The 17,437-nt window shown below is 57.0% G+C and overlaps 1 protein-coding gene across 3 annotated transcripts in view; it reads right to left on the bottom strand.

Annotated features, from left to right (window-relative positions):
- Positions 1 to 3,123: 3,123 nt before the first annotated feature.
- Positions 3,124 to 17,437, bottom strand: part of ASB2 (ankyrin repeat and SOCS box containing 2) — a 44,149-nt gene continuing 29,835 nt past the window's right edge. For all 3 annotated transcript variants that reach the window (XM_070594004.1, XM_070594006.1, XM_070594005.1), the window contains 4 exons: positions 16,388 to 16,559; positions 7,730 to 8,294; positions 6,690 to 6,843; positions 3,124 to 3,782 (listed from right to left, as the gene is read on the bottom strand). In XM_070594004.1, the coding sequence (XP_070450105.1) occupies positions 3,646 to 3,782; positions 6,690 to 6,843; positions 7,730 to 8,294; positions 16,388 to 16,559 (1,028 nt within the window). In that variant the 3' untranslated portion in view covers positions 3,124 to 3,645. The remainder of the gene's footprint in view (positions 3,783 to 6,689; positions 6,844 to 7,729; positions 8,295 to 16,387; positions 16,560 to 17,437) is intronic.

Genomic DNA, 17,437 nt, shown 5'->3' on the forward strand with positions numbered 1-17,437 from the left:
AGACTCTCCTTTAGGGCCCAAATACGGCCTCGGAATCCTTCCTAACACAAGGCTCCAGAATTAGTGATTGCTAAGGGCCCGTCCTAACCTGCCTGCTTTTACTCTGCGCGTTCTCTGGAGTGGGGCATCCACACGGAGGGGCAGTTCATGCTCTGGGAAGTGAGTGAGTTTCTGTTGGTTTATGTCTGATGGTCTCGGAGGACTTCAGTGCCACGAAGGCCACTTGACACAGGCAGAGTTGTTCTGAGTAATTATGCGGCACACTGGATAAAGGAGTCCTCAGCCAGGACCCACACCTCAGGCTGCTCTGGTCTTAGTGAGCAGGAAGGGGACCAGCAGGAGATGTGTGCCCTCCTCTCCCTCTGCACATCATCACGAAGGCCCTTCTGGATCCGTTCTGATGAGGCTCAGCCCCTCCACACTGTACAGCATAGTGTTGAAAGCCCTAATCCAGGCCCTGCCCCCTACCAGCTGTGTGATCTTGGGCAAGTTACCTAACCTCTCTGTGCCGAAGTTTCCTCATCTGAAAAACGTGATTGAAAATAGACCTGCCGCGTGGGTAGCTGTGGCAAAGACGTGAGTGCCTGGCTCTCCAGTACCACACAAGTGGCTAAAAGCAGCATTGAGCAAAAGTCACTTCTCCCAGGTGTCTGGTGACTGTAGGTCCTGCCACACCAGTATTTCAGTGTTGGTTATGAATGGGGCTGCCCACAGGAACGGGCACCCAGGCCATCCACCCACTGGCTCTCCCTGGAGCAGGAGCTGAGCTCCGCCAGGCATGTTTTCTCAGGGTGCTGCCCTCTCGGGCGTTGCCTTTCCTGGGGGACCCCCGGCGATGCCTTCACTCAAACGCAGAGGCAAGGAGGCTTCGTCTGGAAGCAGAAAGCTTCACTGGGATGTGGCTCAGTGGAAGCAGAGGGCATCATGGTTCCCCGCGTGGAAACAGTAAGTTGGGGGAAAACCCATCTAAGAAAGCTTCAGTATTGAAAAAAAAAAATAGTCCACCACAGCAGGAGCCGCAGCAGCAGCAGATGCTCGCCTGACCAGACGGTGACTCGTGTGGGTTCACGGTGAAGCCAGGAGCTCCCCTCCTGTCCCAGCCTCCAGTCCCCAGCACTGGCCAGACGCCCCTCTCTGAGGATCTTAAGGCTTTGGTGATGCTGTGAGACACCTCTGAGGCTGACGTCCTCCCAGAGGCTGGGTAAGCAGGGGTGGGGGCGGCCTCTGCAGGGGGTGACGGCTGTCAAGTCCTCTTGACAGCGGTGATGGTCAAAAAACGTAACCACCTGCCCGGCCTGAGCACCGACCAATCAGAACGGAGCCTCGGGAGCAAGCAAGCATTTACCCTTGAGCGGTTGGGGGCGGGAACGGGGGACAGGGACCTGAGAGAGCCAAGGCTGGGCAAGGCTCTTGGTGGGGAGCGGCCCTGAGCAGCAGCTGTGACCAACTGGCAGGGATGTCCATCAATATTCTAATACAGCACCGGCGCATTCCAGGCCCAGGGGCCCCACATCCCACCAATAAATGGTGCTGATGCTGAATGCAGTGACGGAGGCCTCCTTCCCCATACCCCCCACCTCCCTCCTCAGCCTCACCTCCTCCAGGGGGGCAGCTCCCTCAGCCCAGCATCCCCACCATGCCCAGTGCCTGAGGCCACTGCCTGTTAGGACTCTCTTGGACATTAGGTGACCTGAGCAGTGCTGTAGTTTGAGTTTGCCTGATACCCAGCCACACTCCAAATGCACTGAACGTCTTTCTGCCCGGTCCCATCCCTTCCTGCCACCCCCAGCCAAGATTAAAGCCTCTTCCCCTGGCTGCCAGGGCAGCACAGGCATTTTTCAGGCAGGGTTTTCCCCACTTGGCCACTTCCCCTGAGGTCCCCTCCCCTCGCTGCACTGGGTTGAACATCCCCAGTCTGGGAGGACACAGGTTTCCTTCAGGATCTCTACAGCAAGGCAGCGTGGGACCCTGGGCAAGCACTGTCGGGCTGAAACCCTGGGAACCTGCTGTGTGTGCCCAAGCCAAGTGCCTTTCCCTCTCTGGGGCTGCTTTCCCAACTGTACCTGGAGGGAGTGGGCAAGGTCAGCCGAGTCCCCTCTGACCCATGGTTGGAAAGTGCTGCTGGTGGCCTCTTCCTCTTCAGGCCCATATTGGGACTTACTGGTTCCATGGAAACCCAGTGTCAGAGCCGGCAAGACTACCAGGGGCCATGACAAAAAGGAACCCAAGGCCCCAGAGGAGTGAGCCTGGCATCAGCGCTCCCCCACTGGCCCGGATGCTCACTTTCCAAAGGCCAGAAATGACATTCACCCTTGCTTAAGGCTCTTCTGGACTCTGGGCAGGGGCCCGGCGAGGGCTCCTGGCGAGATGGCCTGGCCTGGAGGCCTGCAGAGGGGCCTACACTCCAGTGCCTTTCATCGGCCTTTCGGAGAGAGCGCCGCAGCTTCTGCAGAGGCAGGCCGTGCCCGTCTCAGTGCACAGGACTCAGAACACGAGAAAGCGCTACGACTGTGCTGAGCCTCAGCTCTCTCAGCTACGCCCCAAAAACAGGCCGGCAGCGTCCCCTGGCTCCACCACAGAGCCACGTGAGGACCAGAGGAGGCAAGGCAGGGCACAGGGCTTCATGCCTCTGAAGTCTGGTGCCTTTGCAAGGGTTGATGGCGGCCATCACTCCAGCACCCTCGCTCAGAGTAGCCAGTACGTAGATTTGTTTTTTCCCCTAGTATTTCAACTTTTGTAGCAAAACAGGGGTGAGTACGACGTGAAGACAGAGTGCCAGGGGAGACGTGTGTGTAAGACAGACATCTTAGGTGTTGGGAGACTTGTAAGCACAGAGAGCCTGTCTGTGATGATGCTCCTGTTTCCATGGTGACTGAACCTGGACAGAACAACTACCCTCGGGGGCTCCCATCACAAGGCAGAACCCTGCCGCCTCTCCTCGGCCATCAGGTCTCTTCCGGTGAATGAAGGACACACTCAGAAGCCCAAACCGAGGTGACAGGCTCAGGGGTCTGTGTGCCCTGTCCCCAGCCCCTGCCCCACCCTCACTCCCACCAAGTGCAGGGCTGAGGACCTCAGGCCCTGGGGAGGGGTCTGGTGAGAGGGGCTTCACTGGGCGAGGCGTCATCTGTGCAACATTTATTGTACGGAAGGAAGCCCTCTGGGACCGAGGGTCTCCCCACGCCCCACCCGGCCACACCTTCGGGAGAAGGCTCAGCAGTCACAGAGCACAGGGCGAGGGGCGTGGGGCAGCTCTGCGGCGAGGCAGTCCAGGAAAGGCAGACCTCCCCAAAAGTTCTCCGGCCGAAGCTCCTCCGCGGGCCCCTGCCCTCTCGAGCCCACCCCGAGTCCTGCCCTGCCCCCTCTCCTGCCCCAGGAATGGAGGCTTCTGCCAAGCCCGACAGCAGAGAAGGTCTGGATCTACTCAACAGTTTGAAAACAAGCACGTTTTTCTCCTACTTGACACATTCCGTCCTCTGCTCTGGGCAAAGCTCCGCCCCAGAGACCCGGCGAGGTCAGGGCGGCTGCCCCAGCTGAGAGGGAGGCGGCCCACAGCCTCGTCTGTCACCAGCTCCGCTTAGATTTGGGGACACCACTGTCCTGAGACTCAGCAAAACAGTGTGAGGAGGCATCCTTCTGTAGCGGTTACTGGGTGTTCTCGTATTTGAGGTACCTAATCAGCCTGCCTGGGAGCGGCAATGTGTCCAGGAGTTTTATACGATATTTCCCAATGGCCTTTCGAACTTGCAGCCGGCAAAGGTGAGCCAGAGGTCTGGGAAGTTCTGGAAAAAGGAGGGAAAGAGAGATGCTGATTTGTCGTTTGCAACCAGCAAAGGGTTTGCATCTGTGACCTCTGGCACGTGGGGGTGCCCCACCGCTGTGGCTGGGTGGGTGGGCGGGGTCGCGTAACCCCAGGCCCTGCTGGCTGAAAAGATCTGGCAAAGCACCCTCCCGTTGGTCACCCCTCACTGATCCGCACAGCCCAAGGAGGAAGGTACCAAACCCATCCCACAGGGGAGGACTCAGGACCACACTGGGACCAGAGCTGGCATCTCCTTCGTCTTGTGCTCCTTCCTCCACATACACAGCCCGGACCCCGAACACGGCTTAGCAACGGGGTCAGTGAGTGTGACCTCTTAAGTGCCCCCATGCACAGAACTCAGCTCTGGGCTCTAGGTGGTGCAGAGAGGTCAGAGGCAGGGGGCAGGGGGCAGTTCCCAGTAGGTCTCAGAATCCCACATGGCTGTCTCCTCCAGGAGGCCCCCTAGGGTGCCTCACACAGTGGAGTTTTCTCAGCTGGGGGGCAGGGGGAGAGGTAAGAACAAGGACTGATGCATCTAGTAACCGGGTGATTTATTTCAGCCCTGGGCACAGGGTCTGGCACAGGGAAGGTGTTTGTTGAATCAAAGAATGTCATTCATTCATTCATCCATTCAACAAACGCTGACCCCCCGCTGTTCCTGGCCGGAGCTGCAGCGGTGCCGCCCAGGAGTGCTGGGGAAGGCTTCCACACTAGAGGGCGCATCAGAGCAGGGTCTTGCTAGGTGGGTGGGACTCCACCAGGTGAGGAAGGGGCCTTCCAAGCGGAGGAAACAGCCTGTCAAGCCAAGGAGGCCTGGCCACCTGGAAAAGGTCCGCCCAGGAAGACGGGGATGCAGAGGGGACGTGGGGGAAGGTGGAGAGGCCAGGCCAGGCGCTGCCTCACGAGGTGCCCATCGCCACGTTTCCCACCCTTCCACTGCCCTGCAGTCTCACTTGGGACAGAGCCGGCCCCCTGGGAAGCTCAGCCCCTTCCTCAGCTGACTGTGGGCAGGAAGGCCAGAGGCCACTGGGGGGCAGAGGACACAGGGCCACCAGAGCTGGGCTGGCGTCCCCGGCTGGCTCCGGCGTCTTCTCATTGCCCCTCTCAGAGCCTCCATCTGCCCGACTCCAGGAGTAATGACATCAACATCACAGCATTAAATGAAAAGGCGCCTGGAGGGTGTTTGCAGACGCAGTGTGGGCGTTAAAGTAACCATAATAGTATTGGTTAAGAACTACTTGTTCTCCCTGTTAATAAATGTGTAGAACACACTGATGGGTTCTGCAGGTTTTCCCTGGGACACGGGTCTGGTGGCAAGGGACAACCTTCTCTAGGGAGGGCAGGAGGAAGGACAGTGAGGGGTGGGGCTGACATCTAGGCAAGGACCGCGCCACCCTCTAGTGGCTGAGGATCATGGTGACAGCAACCAGTTATTCACGAAATCCAGGAATGTTTACTGAGCATCTAGAGCTGTGCCCCCAGTGAGCGGGCAAGTCAGTGTCACCTGCCCCCAGGCGTCTCCCCAGTAACTTTATCCAAGGTCTCAATTCCAGTGCTTCCCAGGCATTTGTGCAAATGAAAAACCCTACAGTAGGTTTGGGTTCAATGGGGCGTGAGGATCTAAGGAAGAACTTGGCAAATCAGAGTCGGGGCTCTGGGGCGTGGGGCACCTGGACAGTCAGTGGACAGGCAACGAGGCAGCACAGTCTCGTCTGGGGACAGCAGCAGCGGTGGGATAACGATGACGCTGCCCGTCAGCCTCTTCGATGCATGATTGACAAACACTTAGTCAGAGAGACAGAGAAAGCCTGGGGTATCGAGAACTCCTCGGGGCAGGCGCCCGTTTCTCAGAATCGGCTGCAGTACCCAGTCTGACTGCCGCTGACACCTCACCTGCCCAGGTGAGCCCCATAATGCCTAAGAGGGATGCTCGGCCTGACTTTGCCAGGCTGCCCCATCTACACGGCACACGGCAGCTGGACCGTGGCCAAACCCCACTTCCCTGTGCCGGGCACACCCACCCGCGAACACTTCAGGCTGGCAGAGCTGGAGGGGGCTGGACAACGAGCCTGCCCAACCTCCTCTGTTCAGATGGGGATGCTGAGGCCCAGAGGGGGGCCCTGCCCATGGTCACCCAGCAAGACCCTGGCTCCAGAGCTCTGGGCGCCTGCCTCCTAGATCAGTGCTGCTCCAGGTGTGGCCTGTGGACCAACAGCACTGGTACCACATTGGAGCATGCTGAAATGCAGATTCTCAGGCCCTGTCTCAGACCTGAGTTAGAATCTGCATTTTTTTTCTTGCTGAAGAAGATTTGCCCTGAGCTAACATCTGCTGCCAATGTTCCTCTTTTTGTATGTGAACTGCCACCACAGCGCAGCCACTGACGGACGAGTGGTGTAGGTCCAAGCCTGGGAACCAAACCCGGGCCGCCAAAGCAGAGTGGGACAAATTTAATCACTAGGCCACTAGGGCTGGCCCAGAATCTGCACTTTTAACAAGACGCCCAGGTGCTTCACATGCACTTTAGAGTCTGAGACGCTCTCAGCGGCCCAAAACATGGCACCAAAGGTCCTGATCCCCTTCAGGGGGCTGGAACCGTTTAAAACACCCTGGCAAGATTTAGAGGAGGGACTTGGGTATTGGTCAAACCTAGGTTTGAATCCCAGCTCTGCCACTAACTAGCAGTGAGACCTTGGCCCCGGTGACATCCTTTCTCTGAGGGTCTGTCTCCTCATTTATAAAACAAAGAGTCACGGAGACACTGTATGTGACATGCAGCATGGAGCTGGCACGGAGTAGGTGCCCAAGAAACATCACTGACAGTCCCAGGCCCGACCCCAGGGCCTGAGTCAGGCGGGGTGGCCTCCAATGGCAGCGGCGGCCCCACCTGCTTTCTCCTTGATCACAGCCCAGTCCTCGTAGCTGTCAATGTGCTCCTTCAGCCGCGAGCAGAGCTGCACGTTGCCCACGTAGTCCAGGAGGACGTCGATGATGGGCCCCGCCCAGCGGCTCACCTCTGGGGCAGACACGAACTCACAGAACTGAAAGAGAGCACACGCCAGCGCTGGGACCCACGCCCAGAGCCCAGGGCTCTGCCCCAGCGAGCTCAGGAGGGAGAGAACCTGAGGCGGGCGAGGGCAGGGCCACGTCTCAGGACAGACCCCGGGCACACCCACGCCAGGATCCAGTTCTCCTCTCTTATCACACAAGCCGCTGCTGCCAAAAGTGGGAGGTGGGCCACTTGGGCCGGCTGCATCACCTCTCTAAGCCTCAACTTCCTTGTCTAGAAAACGGGTCTATAACACCAACTTCAAGGGTTTTTGATGAGAATTAAAGTAATATGAACATAAATTTCTTTCTTTGCACACAGTAGGTGGCCCACAAATGATGGCCATTAGCCGTTATCATTCTCTCCAAGAGGAGAGTGTTTCTAACTTCCTTTTCATTGTAGGTTCTGACTCTTTAAGACATCACCACGGACAGGTCCTGTGTCTGGGTCACTGACTTTCTGCAGCTCACCTGTCCTTATCCCACCTGCTCTCACCTCCATCCCGAGCCTGGAGATTCAGCATCACATCCCACGTGCAGGTTTGCCAGGAGTGATGGACCCCGCAGCTTTGCAGAGGTCCCCACCCGCCCCCTGCTCCGATGTTGGTTCCTTAAATTCCCTAGGCCAGCGGACCAAAAGGATTTCATTGTCCGCGTGAACCACTAAGGTCTGCCGCCTCTAAAGCATGCGAAGCACCAGGTTCCGCTGCCTCCAAAGTGTGCTAAGTACTAGTTTACACGCACGCCAAAGTACACTAACCATTAGTCCACACTGCCTCCAAAGCCCCTTAACTGCTATCCCCTTCTGCCTCCACAGCGACTGGACCAATAGGCCACAGTGCCTTCAAAGTGCTCTGGCCCCGGCCACGCGCGCCCTACCTGGACCACGCCGGGCGCCTTGTCGGTGGCGGGCGCGTCGTTGAACCTGTTGGAGGGCGGCGGGGCGGGCGGGTGCGGGCCGTTGCCGTACAGGCACGAGAAGCAGGGCTCGCCGTCGCAGCCGAGGTCCATGAGGAACTTGAGCACCGACAGGTACTTCATGGCGAACATGATGGTGGCGGGGAAGGCGGTGGGGTGCGTGGCGATGTAGGCGTCGATGTTGGCGCCGTGGTCCAGCAGCAGCTGCATGGTGCGCATGCAGCCTTGGCGGATGGCCACGAGCAGGGGGCTGATGACGTCGCGGTTGGGGTCGGCGCCGGCCAGCAGCAGCAGCTCGGTGGCGTACACGTTGTTGTTGGCCACGGCGAAGTAGAGCGCCGAGCTGCGGCGGTCCTCGTAGAGGCGCGCGCGCTCGGGCGCCAGCGGCGCGTTCACGTCGAAGCGCGCGCCCAGCAGCGCCTCGAGCACCGCGTCGTGGTTGCGCTCGGCCGCCAGGTGCAGCGGGCTGATGCCGCTCCTGCGCAGGCGCGTGCGGCTGGTCACCGGCAGCAGCATCTGCACGATCCTGCGGGCGGGCATGCGCGAGTCACGGGGCGGCCGGCAGGTGGGGGCCGGCGGTGCCAGCAGGGGCCGCTCGCAACTGCTGTGCGCGGAGGCACGGGCCCACCAGCAGGGGGTGCTGTGGAACCAGCCATCCCCACAATGACCGCTTTAGGGAGGGAGGGGGTCGGCTGCTCTCCTGACTTTACAGTGAAGGAAACTGAGGGTCAGAGAGCTTCACCCACCCTCCCAAAGTCACACAGCCAGTAAGAGGTGGGGCTGGGCTTCAAATCTGAGTTCTTAAAAGCCTCGGCCAGAGAGGACTGTGGTTTCAAGAATCTCCCGCTGACTTATTCCAGGCTAAGGAGCGCTGCCCATTCCCTGCTCAGCCATCTGCAGGAGATGCTGGAAAGCCCCCTAACCCGAGGACTGTCCAAGCTTCTCCCTGCGGAGGGCGGTAGAGCCCAGTGCTGACGTTCGGAGCTAGAGCCTGCCGTGCCTGGGTGGGGTGGGGGCAGGGACAGCCATATCCGGGGGCTCACTATGTGCCAGGAGATATCGAACGGCTTTACAAACACTTTTGGGGTTAATCTTTGCAACAACCCATAAAGTGTGTCTCAGCATTCCCATTCTGCAGGTGAGAAAAGTCAAGTCTCAGAGAGGCTGAGGGACTTCCCCAGGCCACACATCAGCAGAGGCAAACCGGGATTGTACCCTCCTCTGACTGCAGGGCTCAGCTGTCCCGCATCCCTGTTCTGCTGCCCTGGGGCCCTGATGGAGCCACCTGGGCCTCGTCCTGGACAAATGTGTCTGGCCCCAACCACTCCTGCCCCAACCCCCAGGCAGCCCTCAGTGACCGCGAGGTCGTGTGCCCCCCTCTCCTGTGAGTCTCAACAGGCTCTCTGCCCTGCCTGTGGCCCAGAGAGGGTGGACCAGCCTCTGTTGAGGCTGGAGATTCCTGCGAGCCCCGACTGCTCCCTCCTGCTGAATCCTGCGCTGCTCCCAGCACGCCACCTGTATTAGGCTGTTGCAGTCACACGTCGATAACCACGGGGACACGTTCTGAGAAATGCATTGTCAGGAGATTTCGTCACTGTGCGAACATCACAGAGGGCACTTACACAAACCTACATGGCACAGCCCCCTGCACACCTAGGCTGTATGGTACTAATCTTATGGGACCACCATGGTATATGTGGTCCATCATCGACCAAAATTGTCATTATGCGGCACGTGACTGTATATCCTCCCAATAGCCTTGTGAGTTGGGTCCTAGTCTTATCTTCATTTACAGATGAGGAAACAGAAGCTCAGAGAGGGTATGTGACTTGCCCAAAGACACACAGCCAGTAAGTGATGGAGCCAAGATATAAACCCAGGCAGTCTGATATAACCCTGGCCACACTCTTAACCACTGCCCTCTTCTTGTGTAGCAGGCAGGGTGACAGCTGAGCTGTCACGGGGTTTGTATTCTTCATCACACGTTAACTTGCCTGACCCATTTTACCTTCACTTCAGCCCTGTGGGGTACAAAGCAGGTCTGTGCACCCCCCCCCCCCCAGATGCAGCTCTGAGAGCAGAAGTGACTAACCAAAGGTCATGGAGCAGTTCTGGGGGGCTCAGCCCCAGGTCTCTTGGCCCCTTGTCCTTTCTGTCTTCCCCCAGCCCCTGCGACCTGCAGGAACAAGCTCCTGCCACCGTCAGGATTCCAGACCCTAATCCGTCCAGTCCTTGCTGACAGGTGACCTCACATCCCCATGAGGGCTCCAAGGAGGTGGCCGTGTGGAGCAAACAGGTGCCGCCAGCCCTGTTCCCACGCGTCTCTGCTTCCTGGCGTGCTGGCTTGCCAGCTTCCTGGAAATCCGATGCCAGCCACCTCCCGCTAGGATCTCCGTGGAAAGTATTACTATTGTAAGCGATACTGTGTTTGCCTAAAATCTGCCTCTAAAACCTCAAAAGGAAATTCACACACCCGGGGGGCTAATTGCCTCCTAATTTCTATTTGTGCACACCCAGGAGGCCTGACCTCGCTCTGTAGAGGTGCTGGTCACAGGCAGGGCTGGGGCCTCACCCTGGACCACGGCCATCGCCAACAAATGCTCCCTAACAGCCGTAACATGCCCAAGCACCGGAAAGAACAGGGAGAGCGACTGCCTGGGGCCGCCGGCCAGACGGGGCTGGTATCTCTAGCAGGTCACAGCTGGTCTCCAGCCATCCCCTGCCGAGCCAAAGGAGAGTGACAGGACATGGGATGTGACTGGACGCTGCCGAGAGGCCCAGAAGCATCGTCCTGATAAGGCGGTCAAGTCCTTGTGTTGTCGTCTGCTGCTGTAAGACTCTGCTACTCTGAAAGCAGATGTGCAGTGAGACAGGTCTGGACAGCAGAGGGGGAAACTGAGGCCCAGGCTGGGGTGGGGAAGAGAGTGAGGTTGGACAGGAGGTGGACGGCAAAGCCAGGGCAGAGTGTAGGTGTCCACACCACCTGGGGCCAGGCCTTTCCACGATGCCCCAGTCCCCCTGCCCTAGGAGTGTTGGTGGCCCTACTGCATGTCGCCACTTCTCTCCTCTGACCCATTTTGTGGGACGGAGGACGGGAGCATGAGGGGGCGACACCACGAGACAGGCTGGGGCCCTCTCACTTCTCCACAGGCTGGTCCTGGGACCGCAGGTGCTCAAAGCACACCTTATGAAGAGGAACAAGGCACCCACAACCTGGCAGATCCTTCGCTGTCTGGGGGGCCCGCTTTCCTGCCCCTCCCTTCTCTTTTCCCCAGTGTGGGGGCTGCCCCTGCCAGCTCAGGCCCTGAGACCAGAGCAGGCCCAGCTCAGGGCTCTTCAAGGAGGCCTGGAGCCTTGGATCCAAGTCCTGATAACTGGGCCCCTACCTTGTTCCTGGGACCCACCAGAACTGAGTCCCACTCTCCTTGCTCCAGGCCCTGGCTCCCCGCCCAGGATGCTAGTTTCCTCATGGCTGCTGTCCTGCCTGAACCCCAGCCCAGCGGCAGGGAATAGAGCAGAGAGCTTTGCACCAAAGCAGGCTGTCCTTGGCAGTGTGGGGTCCTTCAGGGGGCAGTGGACCTGGGTTCCACCACCAGCTCTGCCTCTCAGTGCTGCGCCTTCTCAGGCATGTCACTTAACCTTTCTGAACCACATCTATAATAGAGGGGTAATTAATCATAACAATAGTGATGCTGATGCGGATGAGAGCTCCCCTTTATTGAGTCCCTATGACCTGTGAGCACTTTACCCTCCTAAATGATAATTACTGTAATATTGCGGATCGCTGCTCTATGCTTCGCACCTGTACCTCATTTAATCCCACAAATGACCCTATGAGCTCATTTACTCTCTGTAACAACCTGGCAAGGTGGGATCGCTATGCCCAGGTTACAGAACATAAGTTAATAACATCTTTCACCAAGGCTGCTTTTGAGGATCAAATGAGGTCGTACACGTTACACTCATCGGCACATAGTAGGCCCTTAGTAAACGGTGGCTGTTGGCATCTTGACCACCACAGTGGTTGCCCTGCACAGCCCTGCTGCACCAAACCCGGAGGTGTCCTGTCCCCAGGTCACGGTGGTGTGACCTTTGTCAGTGTTCAGTGTAGATTTGATGGTGGACTTGACTTTCACAAGGGAACTGGCCGCCCACAGACGCTCCGCTGCCAGTACCGCCAAGCTGCACTGTGTCAACCCTGCCGTGTGTGTGTGTGTGTGTGTGTGTGTGTGTGTTGGGGGATTACCTCTTCTCTGAGCCCATGTGTTGCTCATGTTGGAGCCAGAAAAGGCTCCACAGTGGAGAATCTGCCCGAGGGTGTTCCCGAGGGCACAGTGGGACTCCTGCCCGTGAGGGATCCTTCTGGGGGAAAGTCTGCGGCTTTTCCAGGAGATGCTGGGAGCTGGAGCGGGGGAGCAGTTCCTCTGTGAAGGAGGAAGCTCAGGCACACAGCAGCTCCTGCAGCCTGCTGCAGTGAGTGAGCTCGTCTAGAAGTTTCTGGATCTTCAGAGAGAGAATAGAGCTTGCAGAGGATGCAAACGGCCACTAAAAATGCAGATTCCCGGGCCCTGCCACCTAGGGGCTGATTTGGCAGGTCTGGGGAGGGGCCCAGGTGTCTGATGCGGGTGGCCCATGCACCACGCCTTGAGCAACTTTGATGCAAGACTTCATCATTTTCCTCCAGAAGATGCAGGCAGCAAACCAATGTCCTGCAGTGGATGGGGTTGGCCAAGGGTCCTGTGCCCCGGACCTCTGCTCTTATTTTCCATGAAGCCTCGAGCTCTGAGCCTCAGTTTCCCTTCTAGTTAATGGGGATACTAACTTGCTTCTGAACGTGCTTTTAAACTGCATTTTAATTTAATGTGTTAACGGTTCTCTATTCTGCCTTATTCTAGGAAGAGTTTTAAGTGGCTTGCAAAGGGAATATAAATTAGAAGTTAAGAGAAAGAATATTTAAAAACAAGGGAGTCAGAAGTGAGGCCCAAAATGCGCTTCTCTGTTATACATCAGCCACAAAATCGACTCTAAGATCCTGGTTCTCTACCGGGCTGCACCGTGAAGTCAGCTGGGCAGCTTTTAGAAACCCCACAGCTCAGCCCCAGCGCGGACTGCTCGCATGGAAATCTTGGAGGTGGGGGGCAGCATCAGGGTTTTTAGAGCCCCCCGCCCCCCGGGGTTCCAATGTGCAGCCAAGGTTGAGAACCGCTGGTTTCGGTGCCCTGCTGAATTCAGTTTCAAGGAATCTTGGGGCATCCGCTCTTCTTGAATGCAAACAGTTTCTTAATAAATCTATCTCTGGGGTGGAACTTTCCTCTTATAAGGTGCCTTTGCTAGACCGGAAATAAAAGAAGATAAGGAAAGTGTGCCTGGGAGGTGACTAAGGCTTTGGGGTCTCCCAGGCTCCTTTCTCAGCCATGCCCAAAGGTCACACCCTCCAGTTAAATGTGCAGAAGAGAAGGCACTATCTGGTGGACACTGAGCCCAGCTGCTGGGGGCTGCTGTCCATGCTACAGACAGGCAGGAGGGTTGGCAGGTGGCTGGGTGTAGAACGCCTATGGAATGTCACGTCAAATCCCCGAGCAGCCGACGGGAGGTCAGCGTGGAGCAGGCCATTAATGCCACATGCCCAGGGAGTGAGGGAGCCCCCGGGGCTTGCCTGGCCACGGGCCCTGCCAGGTGGCAGAAGCTGCTGGGAACCTGGCTTTAACCCTTTGTTGGGAAGCCCTCAAAAAGTGGCCCGGCCCCTCTCAGTCTTGGGGGACAGAACGAAATGGGGCCTGAGAAGGGAGGGTGAGTAACCAGGGAGCTCGCTGTGGGAGTCAGCAGGAATCCAAAGCGGGAGACTTCGGGGGAACGTAGACCATTCATACAGGTGGCTCCAGAGAGCAGCAGCCTGGCTCCGTGGGCATCCTCAGGCAGACCCAGGCCTCCTTCAAACTCCCCTCCAGCTGGGGCCAGACTGCCGACATCTGGCTCCAATAGATAGCATCCGGGTGTGACTGAAGGGTGCCAAGCGACAGTCCCAGCTCTGCCTCTCTCTGGCAAGCTGCTTCCCATCTCTGGCCTCAGTTCCCTCCTCTGCAAAATCAGGGGTTGGATTAGATCCATAGTCCCCCCTGAAGGGGTGGCTGGGCTGTACCTGGTTGGCTCAGGGAGCTTGTCAAAGACAGAGGCTTGGGCTCCTTGTGTCCTGGCGATTCTGGTTCAGTGGCTCTGGGGTATGTCATTGAAAAAATAGCCCAGAGTGACGGTGCTGTACAGGCAAGGATGGGGAGCGAGTGGACCAGGAGGTGTCCAGGGGCCAGCCCCTTCCCTCTCTCTCACTCTGCGTCTCTCTGGGGTCAGGTTAAGAAAAACCGAGTCAGTTGACTGATGCTGCGTCTTCCGGGAGCGGAAGAGAAAGATGCCGTCTTGCCCGTCACCACTGCCTGCCTCGTTGCTTCCCTCCACGGGCTTAACTGAAAAATGATGGGATGTGCTCTCCCTACGTCCGAGAGAGAGAGAGAGTGCAGCCCCACTGAGCACCTACCATGTGCCGGGCGCTCTGCTGGGTGCTTGATTCCATCTAGATCCACGTATGTCCTTTTTCCTAGTCCCCACGACAGCCCCAAGAGGCAGGTGTCACTGCCTCACAGTTTACGGAAGAGGAAGCTGAGGCTCAGAAAGTTCAAGCAACTTGCCCAATGGCCTCAGCAGGAATTCAAACCCAAGTCTATCTGCCTTGAGAAGGCGGGGTCTCCTCCGTGCATGGACTCGGGGGGACAGGCAGTTTGCAGAGCGGGACCTGGGGCTCCTTGTGCCTGCATTTCCTTCTCCGGGCTGCCACTCCCACCCCCATTTCTCTCTGCCGTAGGGAAGACAACCAATACCTCCCACCAGCCACTGTCTGTGTCTCTCCGTCTTCTCCCTGCTGAGGACAGGGCTGTGTTTCCCAAAGTGTGTCATCGGGGATACGCGAGATGGGATTTTCAGCGAGAATATTTTTTATTAATTGTAAATCGGTAATTTTAACCAAATAGTGTGATAAACATTCCCTTTTGAAAACAAACTCATTTTAAGTAAAAAATGTCTTTAAAGGAAAATGCTGAGCAATGAGACTATAGATGTTTAAAATTAGGAAGAAAGTCCGCGAATGGTCAAAGGTTGGGGAATACTGGTTGGGTGGAAATTACTGGCCCCTGCCCTCCTTCCTGGGCAGCTGGCGTTCCACCCCCTGGGCGAGTCTTCCCTGATCCCTCCAGCTAGTGGTGCTACTGGCGGATGTTTAACAACTGGCTCTCCAGGGGGGGAAAGAGGGCCCTGGTTTGTATCGTTCACCAACTTCCATGGTGTAAATACTCTCACTAAGGCCAGTTTCAGCTATCAGTGTGAACAATCAGCTCACGTGAGCTGGTGAGAGCCAGCTCTACCATGGGCCAGCTCCATCACGAACCAGCTCCAACATGAGCCAGCTCTACCATGGGCCAGCTCCATCACGAACCAGCTCCAACATGAGCCAGCTCTATCATGGGCCAGCTCCATCACGAACCAGGTCTAGCAAGAGCCAGCTCTAGCGTGAGCCAGCTCTAAGCGTGAGCCAGCTCTAGCGTGAACCAGCTGTAGCGTGAACTAGCTGTAGCCTGAGCCAGCTCTAGTGTAAACCAGCTTTAGCATGAACCAGCTCTAGCGTGAACTAGCTCTAGCATGAGCCAGCTCCATCATGAGCCAGCTCTAGTGTGAACTAGCTCTAGCATGAGCCAGCTCTAGTGTAAACCAGCTCTAGCATGAGCCAGCTTTAGCGTGAACCAGCTTTAGCATGAAACAGCTCTAGTGTGAACTAGCTCTAGCATGAGCCAGCTCCATCATGAGCCAGCTCTAGCGTGAACCAGCTCTAGTGTGAACCAGCTCTAGCACACCGCTGCTTCCACCCCATGCCATTCTCTCTCCTCTAGGACCATCATGGAGCTTAGCTCTTCATGCTCATTCATTATGTCATGAATTTGTGTGTGTGTGCGTGCATGAGCATCTTCCCTCCCATCAGATTGCTCCCTGAGGATTTAAGCTTCTCTCATCTCGCTCAAAGTCCCCAGCACGTAGTAAGTGCTCAATGAAGGCTAGCTGTCATCACTGTTACTACTTATAGTATTGTAGGTATCCCCTGCATGCTAGCTAATTGCCTGAGGTTGCTTATCTTTGCTCCCCAGCAGAAATGTCCACTAGTCCAGACTCGGATCTGGCCCCCTCAGTGGAATCTGTAGATGTGACATTTGGAGCAGGTGAGTTTCTGTCATCTATAACCTACATAACCTTGGGCAAGTCACTCAACCTCTCTGTGTCTTAGCTTTCTCATTTGAAAAATGAAGATAATGGTGTCTACTTCAGTAGAACTGTTAAAAGAATTGTGAAAAGTAGAGTTGTTGAAAGTGCTGGTAAGTGCTATGGAAGTGTTTCCTATTATTATTCCTGTTGGTATTGTTGTAGGCATTCACCCTAGCTGGCTGACTGTTGAGTGGTTTTCCTGTTTTCCGCTCTGACCTCTCCTGGGCCTTCCTAATCCTGTGGGCTGGGTGTCGGGAGCCCCCCACCCAGTGTGGGCCGGGGGAGAGCCGCGTGGAGCGGTGGCGGCGGGCCTGGGCTGACCTGTAGTTGCCCTTCTTGGAGGCAATGTGCAGCGGGAGCATGCCGTCCTTGTTGGCCTTGTTGGCGTCGGCGCCCTGCGACAGCAGGAACTCCACCACCTCCTCGTGCTCGTTCTTACAGGCTTCGTAGAGGGCGGACGCATTGTCACTGGCCTGCGTGTTGATGTCAGCGCCTGGTGGAGAAGAGGCAGGTCAGCGAGTGACCAGGGCAGTCCCTGTCCTTGATGTGACACCCACCTTGGGCTGGGGGCCACTGTGCCCACCACCGTGACACACTGGATCACTTAACAACGACCCTTAGAACGGAGTCCACCCGGAGGACCCCCAGCTCACTTCTGCAACATCCCGCCCTGGGGCCCACCAGCCCGAGCAGAGGCCTCCTAGAGGCTGAAAGCTGCTGCGACGATGCTGGCGTTTCCTGGGGACTCACTGTGTGCCGGCCTCCCTGCTTTTCCTGTGCCATCTGAGCACTGAAGCACGGAGAACCTACACACAAGTGCCCCGGACCACCCAGCCCATAAGTAAAGAGCCAACACTTGAACCCAGACAGTCTGACGGCAGAAGCCCTGGCAGATGGTCTGATGGCAGAGGCCATGCTCTCTACCCTCACTCCATGTAAAAGGATCCAGACCCGACCCCGAGGAAAGCTCATAGCTCTAGGAGAGTGCAGAGCCTCCAATAAAGAAGAACCCTGATAACTTTATTAATTGGGATTGGTTCTTCTCTGCCTTCCATTTCAAGGAATAAGAAGGGGATTACTTCCTGGCTCATCTGAAGGAAACACTGCCCCGTGCTGATAGGAGGGGGAGTCAAGCCCGGTGACAGTCTCCCTTCAGCCCAATCTCCTACACCTTCTCCATCACCTGCTGGTAATGGAGAGAACTCATGGGTTTCTCTGCGAAAAGAGTTGCAGCCTGTTCACCAGGCCCTCCTTATTCTGGGAGGAAATAGAACTGGGCTAGCAGTGAAATGTCAGTGAGGGCTGACATCAAAAGCATCTGTTAACCACAGCTTCTCTCTCTCTGGGCATCCTGCTCATCTCAGGCTTCCT

The sequence above is a fragment of the Equus przewalskii genome, chromosome 25 (assembly GCF_037783145.1).
Source record: "Equus przewalskii isolate Varuska chromosome 25, EquPr2, whole genome shotgun sequence".
In the NCBI taxonomy this organism is placed as follows: domain Eukaryota; kingdom Metazoa; phylum Chordata; class Mammalia; order Perissodactyla; family Equidae; genus Equus; species Equus przewalskii.